Genomic DNA, 12,087 nt, shown 5'->3' on the forward strand with positions numbered 1-12,087 from the left:
CCCAATGCCCATCTCCAACCCACCAACCCATCATCCCGTAATTCCATCACTTCGTCTCACACAACTCACACATAAATTCCCTAAAGTCCCCCTTCATCGCCTCCTCAATCGCATCCTCCAGCGTACTTCTATACTTCTCCCAATACTCCTTCTTGACCCTCTGCAAATGCGCTTTATCCCAATGGATCCGCACAAGTCTTGACACGAGCAATTCGTACCGGAGTTCGTCGTCGCGGTTGCGGTCGGCGATGTCTTTGATCGCGTGTTGGAGGAGGAGGGCGTCGCGTGCGGGACGATTGATCACGCCGTTGAGGATGTGGGCTATGATCTCGCCCTGAAAGGAGGGGATTAGTTGGGGTATTTTGAAGGGGGAGGAGGGTTTAGTGGGGAGGAGATGGGGCTCACGACGAGGTTGTTGGATTTCCGGAGGGCGGTGCGGGCGAAGTTTTCTTTGTACATGCCCTCGTACATGCGGAGGACTTCCTTAAGGTGTGCGTCGCTTCGCCGGACTATAATCTCCAGCATGGGGCTCTCGCCTCCCTTCTGCGCTGTCACGGAGCGGTAGAGCATATCCACGTCGCGGAGGACGTATTCCTGCGGATAGACGTCCTGTTCCTCTTGTCGTCGCTCTTCAAGAGCCATGAGGATCGCCGTGCGGAACTTGTCCATCTTGAGTTCCTTCTCCATGCATTTCATTAAGCTGTCGCTGTAGCGTTTATCCTTGAACTCGTCCTTGATCATGCGAATCTCAGCATTGGTGCGGCCCATGAGGGATTCGATGAGGAGTTCTCGCCGGGAGCCGTGGGATTGGTAGAAGAAGTTTGCCCAGTAGCCTTCGCTTTCCCAGCGGCCTAGGGCGGTGACATAAACGGCTTTGCCGAAGTTGCCGGAGAGTTTCATGTTGATGTGCTTGGAGAGGTTGACGCCTTTGCCCTGGACCTTGACCTGTTTCTTGTATTCTTTGCGCATCGTGACGATTTGATCGTGGGAGAGGCGAGGGAGTGTGTCGCAGATTGCGTCTGCGTCGACTTTGTGGTGGGATAGGGCTGAGGCGATGGTTTTGGCGTCTTCTTCTGGGTCGTAGAGCTTTACACTTTTCTTTGCCTTCTTCTCCTGTGCCCGGAGGTCCTGGGCGAGTCTGTCGTTTCTTTGCTGGCCGGCGCGTGCGTAGCCAGAGTTGAGGTCGAGATCGTCCATGTCTGAGAGGTCGTCGTTTCCGCGGATGTCGAAGGGCAGTGGGGAGATGGACTGATAGGTTCCGTGGTACGCTTCAAGCAAAGGACTTGGTGGTGGCATACCGCCTCCCAGTCCTGACAGATCTGGCCGGTTACCACTCACGGAAAGCCTGTCCATTCTAGGTCCAAGTCCTGGTGCAGATAACGAGGCAGAATGCTGCCGTCCGTGTGGTTCGGGGGTAGACAGGCGAGTCACTCTTTCGGAAGAAGAGTTGTGGCGATCAAGCTTACCTCTTCCTCCGCCGGGCGTGATGTCCACGACTTGCGCTCCGTTATCGTACCCACTTTGTGAATATCTGTGAGAAGGCTGTCCATTGGAGAAAGTCCTTGGCAGGGGTTCTGGGCGGCCATATGTGTTGGATGAGTAGTTCAGCGGCTGCTGCGGTGGCTGCCCGTATGGCTGAGATGAGTATGACGCCGGCGACTTTGGGCCTTGACCAGCTGATGGCTTGTATTGGATCTTCTCGGGAGCCTTGGCATACTCAAACTGTCCGGATGGATTTCTCACATTGTCTGGGGTGTATTTGTACCTGTTGGATGAAGATGTTTGACGAGATCGGTCGTCTCGCCTGGATGTGTCTGCTCCATACGCCAGGTCTTCATCGCTGCTACTGCTGTCTCTCTGTCCACGTTGGCCCGGATGCGGAACATAGCCTAGCCTGGGATCATATCCCGGTCGCTCATGCGGAGGCAGATCAGTGTATGCTCCCATGGTAAAACCGCCATCCTCCTCCGGGTATGGCATAGACGGCATCGCGGTAGCGCCCGGTCCATATGGCAGAGGCGGTCCGCTGGGCTGTGGATAGTAGTTGCTCTGGGCCTTTTGCGGTGCTCTCACATCATACGCGGGCGAAGTGACTCCATCTTGGACAGCTCCGGGCATGGTGGAGGAAGTTGGCGGATATCCATAAGATGCCGACCTCGGCACCGCAGCAGGTGGTTCTGGCGCCTCTGGAGCGCGCACATTGCCGCGAGAACGTGAGCGGTCTCGTCCATCACGGCCAGATGGTGACTTGGACCTTCCGCGCCCTTTGCGGCTGCGGTCGGATCCGAGGAAGGACATGCTGCTGTCAGTGTCTGGACTTTCGCAGGATGGTGTGAACCAACGACGAGCAGAAAGTCACGTCAAAAGACAGCAACATCGCACGCGGCCAGCACGACGGACTGTGTAGCGGTACTTGTTCCATTTCACACGGGTTGTGCATCCTCAGCCGCAGTTCTCGTGCAGCAATCGAGACGCCCAACTCTTGAGCCCAATTGGCGCCATAAGCGATGGCACGTCGTTTAGGTTAGCGCCCGCCGTCGAAGTGGAGAGAGGCTGGTCGCCTAATCTTTGGCTGGCGCGACCTCTGGAGGAGCTGAACGATGGCATTGGGGCTCTGTGCGTCGCGCGAGGGTATGCTATGCACAAGGTGGCAATGATGAAGAGGAGAAGTGTCGCCGAAGAAACACGACCAGACGAGATCGACAGCACGAGTCGGCACACTCCGAGATCTTGGCAGTGGCAGTGCGCCATCTCCATCCTTGCACCATTATACCATGTCGATTTGCGATTGTGGCTAGAGCCACGTGCTACGGTACACCAAGGATTGCCGGATGTTTGCTCCTACGATCCCACAAGTGCGGACTGCTCAGGCACAGCTGACTGGAGCTTGCAGCAAAGCAGATTGAGACTCGAGCTCTGTGTACCCCAGCTACTTCTCGTGCCCAGCATGATCGAACACACAGCGACCGCGGCATGGTGGTTCGATCTGGTCCCTGCAGTTCGACACTGATCCTTCGACAATGCCCAAGCATAGCCTTGCCGTGAGAGCCTGGAATCGGGAGCACTTGAGCATAGCAATGTCTTGCTAGTGGCCATCGACGTTTGCCTTCGTGGGCTAGCTGATAAGCAGCGTTGCCAGTGAGAATGCTCAGTCACAGTCTTCTCACAGGCGTTGCCGTGGGAAGATATCGTTGTCGAAAGCATAGAGCTCGAACGCCTCGGTATCTTCCTAAGCCACGATCAAACTTTGTGCCTTCAAGCGCGTCAAAACGGCTCATGGATGCATCTCAACATCTCAGGTCGCCTTTAAGACCATACCTATGCCTCAAACAGAGTAGCTCTGAGTGTTCCTCGCCGTGTTCTCTTTCGAAGCTCCACGCATCACCGTCGACTTTTACACCCCCAGTATCGTACGCAACCATGCTCCTCCTCACCACCATCCTCACCCTGGCCGCAACCTGCCTCGCCTCCGCCACCCCCCTCGTCGACCGCGACGCAGGAACAGACCTCCTAATCACGGACCTGCTCCGCCTCGACCGCGCCATCAGAACCATCACAACCGCCGCCAACAGCTTCACCGGCACCGCAGCCTCCTACGGCGCCATCCGCGAGTCCATTTCAGAAGTAAACCGTACCAACCGCATCGCCTACTACGACGCCATGACCATCAAGCCTCGTATGTTCCTATTCACCTCCAATCCCCTCCCCTCCCCACATTCTCTTATCTAACACACCCCCCAGAATCAATCCCCGACAGCAATCGGATCATCGCCGTCGTTGCGAATCCCATTCAACCCGATATCACGCAAGCTGTCGATGCCTTGATTGCGAAGAAGGATGCGATCGATAAGGGGGGGTTCATGAAGGAGACGGCCGATGGTCTTAATCTCATTTCGTATGACCATGATACGCTCAGCTTGGTGGCTGTTGCGCCGAAGTTGAGTCCGGTGACGATTCCGGCTGCGGCGCCGCCGGTGTTGCAGATCGATTTGGATTGGAGGAGGGGCGTGGTTGCGTTTGGGGGTGTGCCGTTGGCGCCGATTACGATGTAGGGTGATGGGGTGGGGGAGGAGTTGGAGCTGGGCTGTGGGTTGGGCAGTTAGGCTGTTTCCCAAGATATTGGTGTTCCTACCTTGCGGATCTTGAAGACTTATCCTTGCGGATCTTGAAGACTTATCCTTGCAGATGTTCTGCTTCATTTCCACTGTTGTTGGTAACGAGGTATTGGGGAGTCTGGAGCCACGAAAATGCCATATAGTTCGGTTTACGAAGCCACTAAGGCATCGATCGGACGAGGGTCCTTATAGTGGGCCTCGAGTGTGCTATGCGCAGCATGCGGTGTGACAATATGGTCGTATGGGCCCGGCCACACGGTGTGGAAGCATATTGGTGCTGGTCAAGTAGGTAGGCACATGTATTGTGTGATTGGCATGCTTCAAAGCGTCGCGAGATCGCTGTTTTTGGCGCACGGGCCCTTGTTTGGTGATCTGATAATGTCAGCAACTTCCCTCCCATCATCATCCTTCTTTCCTCCGACAACAGTACATGCACGCCTCTGGTCTTACAATGTTGTCAGCAAGGCTATCAAGAGTGACACGCCGAATGGCATCAACATCACGCAAACGCATTGTGGACGAAACAACACTGGCCGGAGCACAGCACAAGGTCTCGCTATCTGGCCCCTCTCTTGGACACTTACTGTCTGAACTCAGCGCTACACGTCCTGGCATGGAATCACTTCGAAAGCCTGGAGCAACGATGTCAGAAGGTCACCGGACGCAGGCGAGACAGACTGCCAAGTGGCTGATGGGAGTACCTGTGGCGCTTGGGACTGTGGTTGTTGGATACAACTTTCGGACCAAGGACTGAAAGGAGAGTATGAGACTGTACTGAGCAACATCTATAGATCTTATGATATCAGCTACCTGCTGGTACTATTTCTGGCCCCGGGTCTAGATGCGACGAGATCACTGATCCTTCCGGGCGTAACGACCTTGTCCAGTCTAGTCAGCGCACCTTCCGATCGCAAGGCACATCTGCCAGAGCTTCAAATGCAGTTGTGAAGCTCTCATTCGAGGAGACCTTCTGCAGCCGTGTCTGCACTGGACCCGACAAAGACGAAAGGCTCCTACCCACAGGTAGCCTGCTCGGTGATTGACTCTGACCCGGGAACTTTTTGCCATAGAACGGCAACTTCTTGAGGCCTTGACGGATGTGCTTCGCCATGGACTCAAGACTCGGTTTCCTCCTCAGCTCGACCGACTGCTTGCTCGAAACTCCCATAATCCTGTCCAATGCGTCGATAACTCTTTCCACTTCGATCAACACAAGCTTCAAAGCGGCCGTTTGCGTTTCTTGAGGCACTGGAGCATCGTCGCCGTCATCTGAGAAGCTACCGAGAACTGCTCCATCGAGGTCCATCAGGTCGAGCACTGAGCAGCAAGAACAGCACCCTTCGTCGATGGCGTGTGTGTTGAGGTCTGCTATCGTTGGTGTTGACAGCGGCCGCAGGCCTGAGAACATCTTGTTGATGAGGCAGCAGACTGAGCAAAGTTCGAGAACAATTTGGCCGACCGGGATGATATCCGTGGCCTTGAGTCTTCCGCTAGCGACTATTTGATCGAGTTGGGTCGCGAGGCTGATTGCTGTCTTGCACACCAAATCTCTGAGTTCTGGTGGGAGGTCCAGGAAAGTGGCCTTCTTCGGCGGCTGTCCTGACTTCTTTGCCATTGCGCTAGAGTGCCAGGCCGATGATGAGTTCTACGGCGTGAAAGGATCAGGGTCGAGACTGGAGCGGCATCAGGCGTTATATCTGATGAGCGGCTGAATCGTGCACCGGGCTTGTGTGGTCCTGTTCACCGCAAATGCAGTGCGACGAAGAAGATGACAGCAGCGGCTTTGAAGTACTTGGTCCTTCTCAGCCTCAAAGTTCGCACAAGAAGTGGCCGAGCAATAGTGGCTGGGTTGTTTGGCATTACCGCAGTGCTTGGCTAACTTAAAAGAAAACGTCTATCCAGCACCGCTACGATCAACGCTCAACGCTCACGACGATCGTCAGTGCAACAAGTTTGAGCGACCAAGCATATCGCGACACATCAATCGCGCTATTGCGACGGAGAGTGAATGTCGTTGCCTACAATGCATAGCCGCGACGACATGCGTTTTCTACACGCGGACAGTGCAGGATAAATGGATCAGCCAGAACCAAGATTGGTCCACAGGTGCCAAGAACGAGAACTCCGGTCTCCCAGCGAAAAAGTCATCTGCGACATGCCAAGAAGTACATTGACCACGCTTGGCGACGCTCTATGAGGTTCTTCGGAAAGTATGGAGTGGCAGACCTGACAACAGTTGACGGAATGTTCCTAACTCAGTCCATAATACACCTACCAAGTCACCGGACAAGATATGACGCGCGTGCATCCTTGAAACGGTGCACAACGCTCCTGTCGAGATGGATATGACAACGGGAAGGCGGGACCAAGCAGCGAAATCACCAGATCGATCATACAGAAGCTACGGATTCATACGAAACATGTCATCACACCATCGCCATGCCTGCGTGTGCACTGCAAGCGTGTGCTAAGCATCCCACGTCATTGTGTCAAGGCCGGTCATGTGATAAATCATTTCGACAATTGTGTTCAGCCCTTCTGGGCTCAAAGCCAGAGCTTGCCGTATGGATCTTTCGACTGTGAACACCAGATCCGTCTCCCACTCCTGTCGACCATAGGGCGCCACCCCCACCATGGTGGCATTGGTGACGGTGAAATCTTCGCCGTCCCTTTCAGGAAATCTTCCAGTATAGCCGATGAGATACCACGCTCTGTGGTCACGTTCATCCATGATTGTAATGGGCATCATCACGCCGCCATAATACCTGACCAAAGTTTCGACGAAGAGTGAGGAGCAAATCAGCACATCGGTGTCGCAGCCAGGAATCGGGGAGACGAGTCGTGTAACCATTGAAGGGAACGCATCATCGTCAAAGCCCCAGATCCAGCCGCCTTCCTGGATCAATTGTCGACCGATAGCACCTTGGACCTGTGCTACTACTTCGCGAGCGCGTGCGTCGTCAGGCTGTCTCGCCTCATGGGCGACGACCTCTTCTCTGGGCTGACCCCAGCGTGGACAACCACGAGCAGTCCAGTGGCCGGGTTGGGGCCCTGCTTCGACTCCACAGATGAAGCAGAAGTTGGTGCGACAGTGTGGTCGAGGGCAGACCATATGGTTGCACGCTTCTGATAGCTCACACTTCAGACCGCATCCGGGACATTCTTGGTAGTCTCTGCCACGCTTCAGGCCGTCGTACGCATCGATTTGACGGCCTACTACGCCGTCGACTGGAAGACAAACATGGCCTTCTTGGATGGGAAGGTCGCAGTCACGGCAGCTGGACTTCAAGCACTTGGAGCACGAGAAGTTCTGGCCGTTTGATGGGAGATCTGGCTTGCCTGGCAACAAGATCGCGTTGCACTCCTCGCCGGCGTCGAGGGTGTTCTTGCCTGCCGCACGTCAGCATTCCTCCCTTTGAGGTCTTTCACCTGGGGTCACTCACAGTATCGTCTCTTATCAATCGGGATCTTGTATTTTTCCTCTTGCGCCTTGTACCTCGCAACGAAGTCTTCACCCAGCACATCCTCGAACGCAGTCACATCGAGGATCGCACTACCCCATGGTGGTGGGTATGAATCTTCGAACTCGAGCGCTTTCTGGAACTGCGGCACGAGGTTCTCGATCACGCACTCTTTACACACGGGGGAGCCGTCTGCAATATAAGGGTTTCCTTTACACTCGTCGTTGGCGCAGATCCCACATTCGAACGTTTCTGCTGCAGCTGGAGTAGGAGTATTGGCAGTGTTGGACAGCGGTTGGGAGTCCCCGTCGCCACCGTTGGAATATGGCCAGGATGTGGTGAACATGATTTACTTTCGAAGCGTCAGGAACACTGTTGCGACATGATGTGGACTTGGTAGTCGAAGACACATGCTGTGATGGGGCCATATCCGGCGATGCACAAAGAACGATTTCGCGGCGAAGCCATTCATGATCGATACTGCCTCGATCTGGGGCCAAAGACAAAGAACGACAGTTTCAGATTGATCTGAACACTACCATTGGCACGCATATCGATGCGCTGTGGAATACAGTATTGGTGACTCGAGTCGCCGAACCAAAGGTGCAGGAACTTCTCGCAGCAAGGCCATTCATGTTCAAGACGGCCTTGGTCTTGGTTTAGACGAAGGACCATGTCTACACCAAGATGTGATCGTTATCATTGGCACAGCTTCGATGTACTGTGGGATACATGACTGGCGACCCGAGTTTTCAATCTGAAGGCCGATTGAGACTTCGCAGTAAGGTCTTGCGGCGAGGCCTTGACGCTTGGGATCTTCTGTCGCTAGCCAGCTTTCTGCAGAGCTTCTGATGCCAGCATTAAGCTCCTCCAGGAGGACACGACTTCTTGAGGTGGTTCAAGCAAGTAGAATGGCTACCCTTCGACTGTTTGCGGGTAACATCTTGTCGCAGCTGTGAGGCCAGATGGCAAACAGTCGCGGAGCAGCATTGATTTCGTGTCTCCCAATGCGTTACATCAAAGGGTAACGACTGGTGCGGAAAGCATCTTGCTGCAAGCTGTTACAGACTTGCACGCGCAGGTGTATGGGCTAATAATGTGCATAATCTGAAGTCCTGTCGGCAGGTAGTGCTGCAATGCGCTTGGTGGGTTGCATCTCGGCGGCCTACTTATTGTTCAACATTGGTCCCCGATGGACAATCGACTTGCTCCTCCCATCATTTCCAGTCCGATTTGGACGTCGATCTCGAGGTTGTCGGAAGGAGCCTTGTCGACACCAGCCAACTCATCGCTCGTACTCGACATGTTCACAGCGCTATATGCTTGGGCAACTGAGACGGTAGTAGTGTCGAATGCGGCTGCACGTGCAATGGAACAGAACCTGGTTGCGCTCACAGCCCTCCGCTCGACCTCAATCCGACGGAGCGTGCTCCCGTGATCTGAGCTTGTGCGAGGCTGATCACTGATCATGCCCAGGTAGTCTCGTGCCACTGCTTTGATTCTTGGATCAACCTGACAGCAGTGACAGGCACATCAATTCTGGGTTTCACCTTTTCGCGTAATGACATAGACCCTCACCGCCAGGTGATTCCCGTTGGCGTACGAGACAAGCACAACACAACATTTGCTCTGCGGCCCTTGCTCAACCCCGGACTTTGATCCGCCACGGGCCTTACTCGCAAGCTGGTACGAGGTCATCAAACACTACAACATCCGTTACGGTCATCTCGGATCTTCATCATGTCGGGTCGTCAGCATCATGAGACGTATCGTAGACTACGCCGTCATGTCAGCCAATGCTTCCTTGCCATGAGCGGAAGTACCCACCCGCCGCGAGTTGCTTGGACTCCAACATGACGATATGTCAGGACTGCAAAGGGATTTGTGTATGTATGCAACCTGAAGAAGATTGAAAGACGAGCTTCGATCCGACATGAACCTGGGGCCAACATCAGCACGAGGCTGCTACACGATCACGTGGCCTTGCCCGGGCGCTGAAACATAGCCCTAAAGCCCTTTACGAGCTCGCACTTAGCTGAGATCGAAGCGCTGTTTTCTCAATGGACCCCTGAGCACAAGATATCCGGCCTCTGCAGATCCTCCACACACATCCACGTGGGCGAAGCTGCTGGTAGCTCGGAGTTCTCGCCGATCGGCTTTCACATTCGTGGAGAAAGAGCTTCGCCTATCACACAAGATGCGACTTATCGTCTCGACCGCACTGATGCCGAATAATGGCACCTGGAAGACGCCAAAAGTGGCATCATCCGTGCTACTGACCACGTGCGTCTCACGCTGCTTACGGAGTGGCCTCATTCAGGTGCGGATGGCTATCATCCGTCGAGATAGGCAGCGTCGGTGTACAAATTCACGCACACGAGAAGATTACCATTGTCTGGACGTCGCCGGACATGTTTTCGGACCAGTTCAATGGCCTTGCTGGACACTCATCGAGTCGGAGAACAACTTTCAGACATGGCTCAGGTGTTGCCCTGAATCTGATACACTCTCTGAGACATGGGGAACGATGCTCGTTTACAGGCTGCCCTTGAGCTCGGCGGTAGCGACGAATGCCCTCAATTCATTGTGGGAGGAGTACTCAGCAGTGTGGTGTGCTTGGCACAGATCGGTCTCGCCAGCGACAATATTGCCATGTTACACCCTGTCATTCGCGATGACCACACGGACCGGTACGACGGCGCCCGCAATGCCGCAGGCCTTGCTGCCGCATTACACCGGCCATTGCAGGCAGTCAACCACCCATGTTGCAAGGCGTTGACCACCCTGTCGAAGGGCCTGTCCATATCCGTGCTGCCTTTGAATCCAGTTAGCACCTTTGGAAGGCAGACTGGAAGCAAAGTAAGCCCGGATACTTTCAGGTGGTCTCACTGGCAAGATCATTACGCAAGCAATACAACCAACGCAAGGGTTCTCCAGCACTGGTCCCAGCAGAGTGGCCCATGCGATCCGCTTCAACCCAAATCATTGGTCTTTACCCGAGGTTTGTCCTTCACAGCCCGCTGCCGGAAAGTATGTTCCAACTTCACTGCGTCAGCTTCAGCACAAGAGCCGCCATCCGCGGCATTCCAACAGCCACGCGCAGGATGAATTGCCTCGTCAAGCACCAGGATACAGCCATCGCCCAAACTTCGAGGCTTAGTAGAGTGTCTACATCTAGGACGTCTACATGTACGACGACCACAGTCGGTCGATGGACTGATCCTGGATGTAATCAAGCATTTCCCATCTCGCTGAATGACAGCTCTGACGTCAACTGCCTCTTCCAGTAATCAGACATGATGTGCGCTGGCACGCCTGAGTAGCTGGAGTCTGATATCGTACTCGAGCGTCTTTCTTGATGCGGGAGTACAGTAGAACCTCCACTATAACGATGAACCCGCGGCAGCGCCGATATATCGCTATAACGGAGTTATCGTTATATAGGTTGCCAAAATCGGTAGCCGTAGACAGGGAGGAGCCTTAGGCTACTACGATTACCTTGCTACCGCTGCCTAATTAGGCTAAGTCTAAGGCTTCCGGTCTAAGAGATACCCCGAGACAACGATATTTAGTAGAGACATACCCCTACCCGCCGGTGAGGTCGAACGATAATCGTTATATCGTAAGCCCTATACAGATTGGCGTGGAATCCCGGATTGTATCGTTACAACGGAGATATCGTTATTCGGTTCATCGCTATAGCGGAGGTTCTACTATACGTGCACAAAGAGCGTCAAAATACCGGCGAGACATTATACCCTGTACATCTAGCGCTGGCCGATCGGACTTGAGACAACTGCGAATGCGAGACAAGCTGGGGTAGTCTCACACGAGCGGAGGGGTCCACCTCATGCAATCTGGACCTTGACGAGCACCTTGGTGACAGCAGGCGAATTAATGGCGTCCGTATAGCTGCAGCCCGTCTGATCTAATGCGAAGTAAAGAGATCTGTCGCCAAGTCGGTTGGAGCTTAGAGGTCAGCGCGCTTGGCTGGCTGCATAAGTTCACAGTCAGAAACCGCTAAGCTGGTCAGATGCACCACGCCTCGGTCACCATTGGCCATGTACGAGGTATCCTTGCAACACAGCGGATCGATCTTCGCAACGGGGTTAAGACGACCCAGCAACCATTATCTTTAGTGATATGCTGCCTCACTTCGATTTTGGCTGAGCAACACTACCCCAAACCGACCACAATTTGGTGGCGTACCTATGTGGACCCGCCACACAGTAGCAATGAATAGCTTCACAAGCCTCACTGTCTGTCAGTCAAGCTACCCCTAAGCTCCATCCTTTGGGCAACATACAACTTCCCAGAGGAACAAATTCGGATTTCACAACCCCACAAGAAGGTCGGATGATCTACGCGACCGCCAACAGATCGTGCGAGGCTCCGTGCCTGCAGTCAGCGATGAGCCTCTGTACGAAAGTGTGATGCTAACTCCTTCTGTATGTGCTGAGTACAAGGCGTGGGTACGGAATTGCCGAGGCACATTGCGGCCGCTCTGTGAT

The 12,087-nt window shown here is 54.2% G+C and overlaps 5 protein-coding genes across 5 annotated transcripts; 2 read left to right on the forward strand and 3 right to left on the reverse strand.

Moving 5' to 3' along the window:
• Positions 1-46: 46 nt before the first annotated feature.
• On the reverse strand, positions 47-2,298 carry CLAFUR5_14378 (Annexin C1; the record flags this gene model as incomplete). The annotated part of the gene is made up of 2 exons (XM_047913526.1): positions 47-334; positions 406-2,298. The coding sequence occupies 2 exons, from the start codon at positions 2,296-2,298 to the stop codon at positions 47-49; spliced, it is 2,181 nt and encodes a 726-aa protein (XP_047769565.1).
• A 1,122-nt stretch (positions 2,299-3,420) lies between these two features.
• Positions 3,421-4,052, forward strand: CLAFUR5_14379 (uncharacterized protein; the record flags this gene model as incomplete). Its single annotated transcript, XM_047913527.1, has 2 exons — positions 3,421-3,676; positions 3,742-4,052. The coding sequence occupies 2 exons, from the start codon at positions 3,421-3,423 to the stop codon at positions 4,050-4,052; spliced, it is 567 nt and encodes a 188-aa protein (XP_047769564.1).
• A 493-nt stretch (positions 4,053-4,545) lies between these two features.
• On the forward strand, positions 4,546-4,869 carry CLAFUR5_14380 (uncharacterized protein; the record flags this gene model as incomplete). Its single annotated transcript, XM_047913528.1, has 1 exon — positions 4,546-4,869. One exon carries the CDS (start codon positions 4,546-4,548, stop codon positions 4,867-4,869), a length of 324 nt encoding a protein of 107 aa, XP_047769306.1.
• A 138-nt stretch (positions 4,870-5,007) lies between these two features.
• Positions 5,008-5,730, reverse strand: CLAFUR5_14381 (uncharacterized protein; the record flags this gene model as incomplete). Its single annotated transcript, XM_047913529.1, has 1 exon — positions 5,008-5,730. The coding sequence occupies one exon, from the start codon at positions 5,728-5,730 to the stop codon at positions 5,008-5,010; it is 723 nt and encodes a 240-aa protein (XP_047769307.1).
• An 852-nt stretch (positions 5,731-6,582) lies between these two features.
• CLAFUR5_14382 (uncharacterized protein) lies at positions 6,583-7,922 on the reverse strand (the record flags this gene model as incomplete). Its single annotated transcript, XM_047913530.1, has 2 exons — positions 6,583-7,505; positions 7,559-7,922. The coding sequence occupies 2 exons, from the start codon at positions 7,920-7,922 to the stop codon at positions 6,583-6,585; spliced, it is 1,287 nt and encodes a 428-aa protein (XP_047769471.1).
• Positions 7,923-12,087: the final 4,165 nt, after the last annotated feature.

This window comes from Fulvia fulva, chromosome 13 (genome assembly GCF_020509005.1).
Source record: "Fulvia fulva chromosome 13, complete sequence".
Lineage (NCBI taxonomy): Eukaryota > Fungi > Ascomycota > Dothideomycetes > Mycosphaerellales > Mycosphaerellaceae > Fulvia > Fulvia fulva.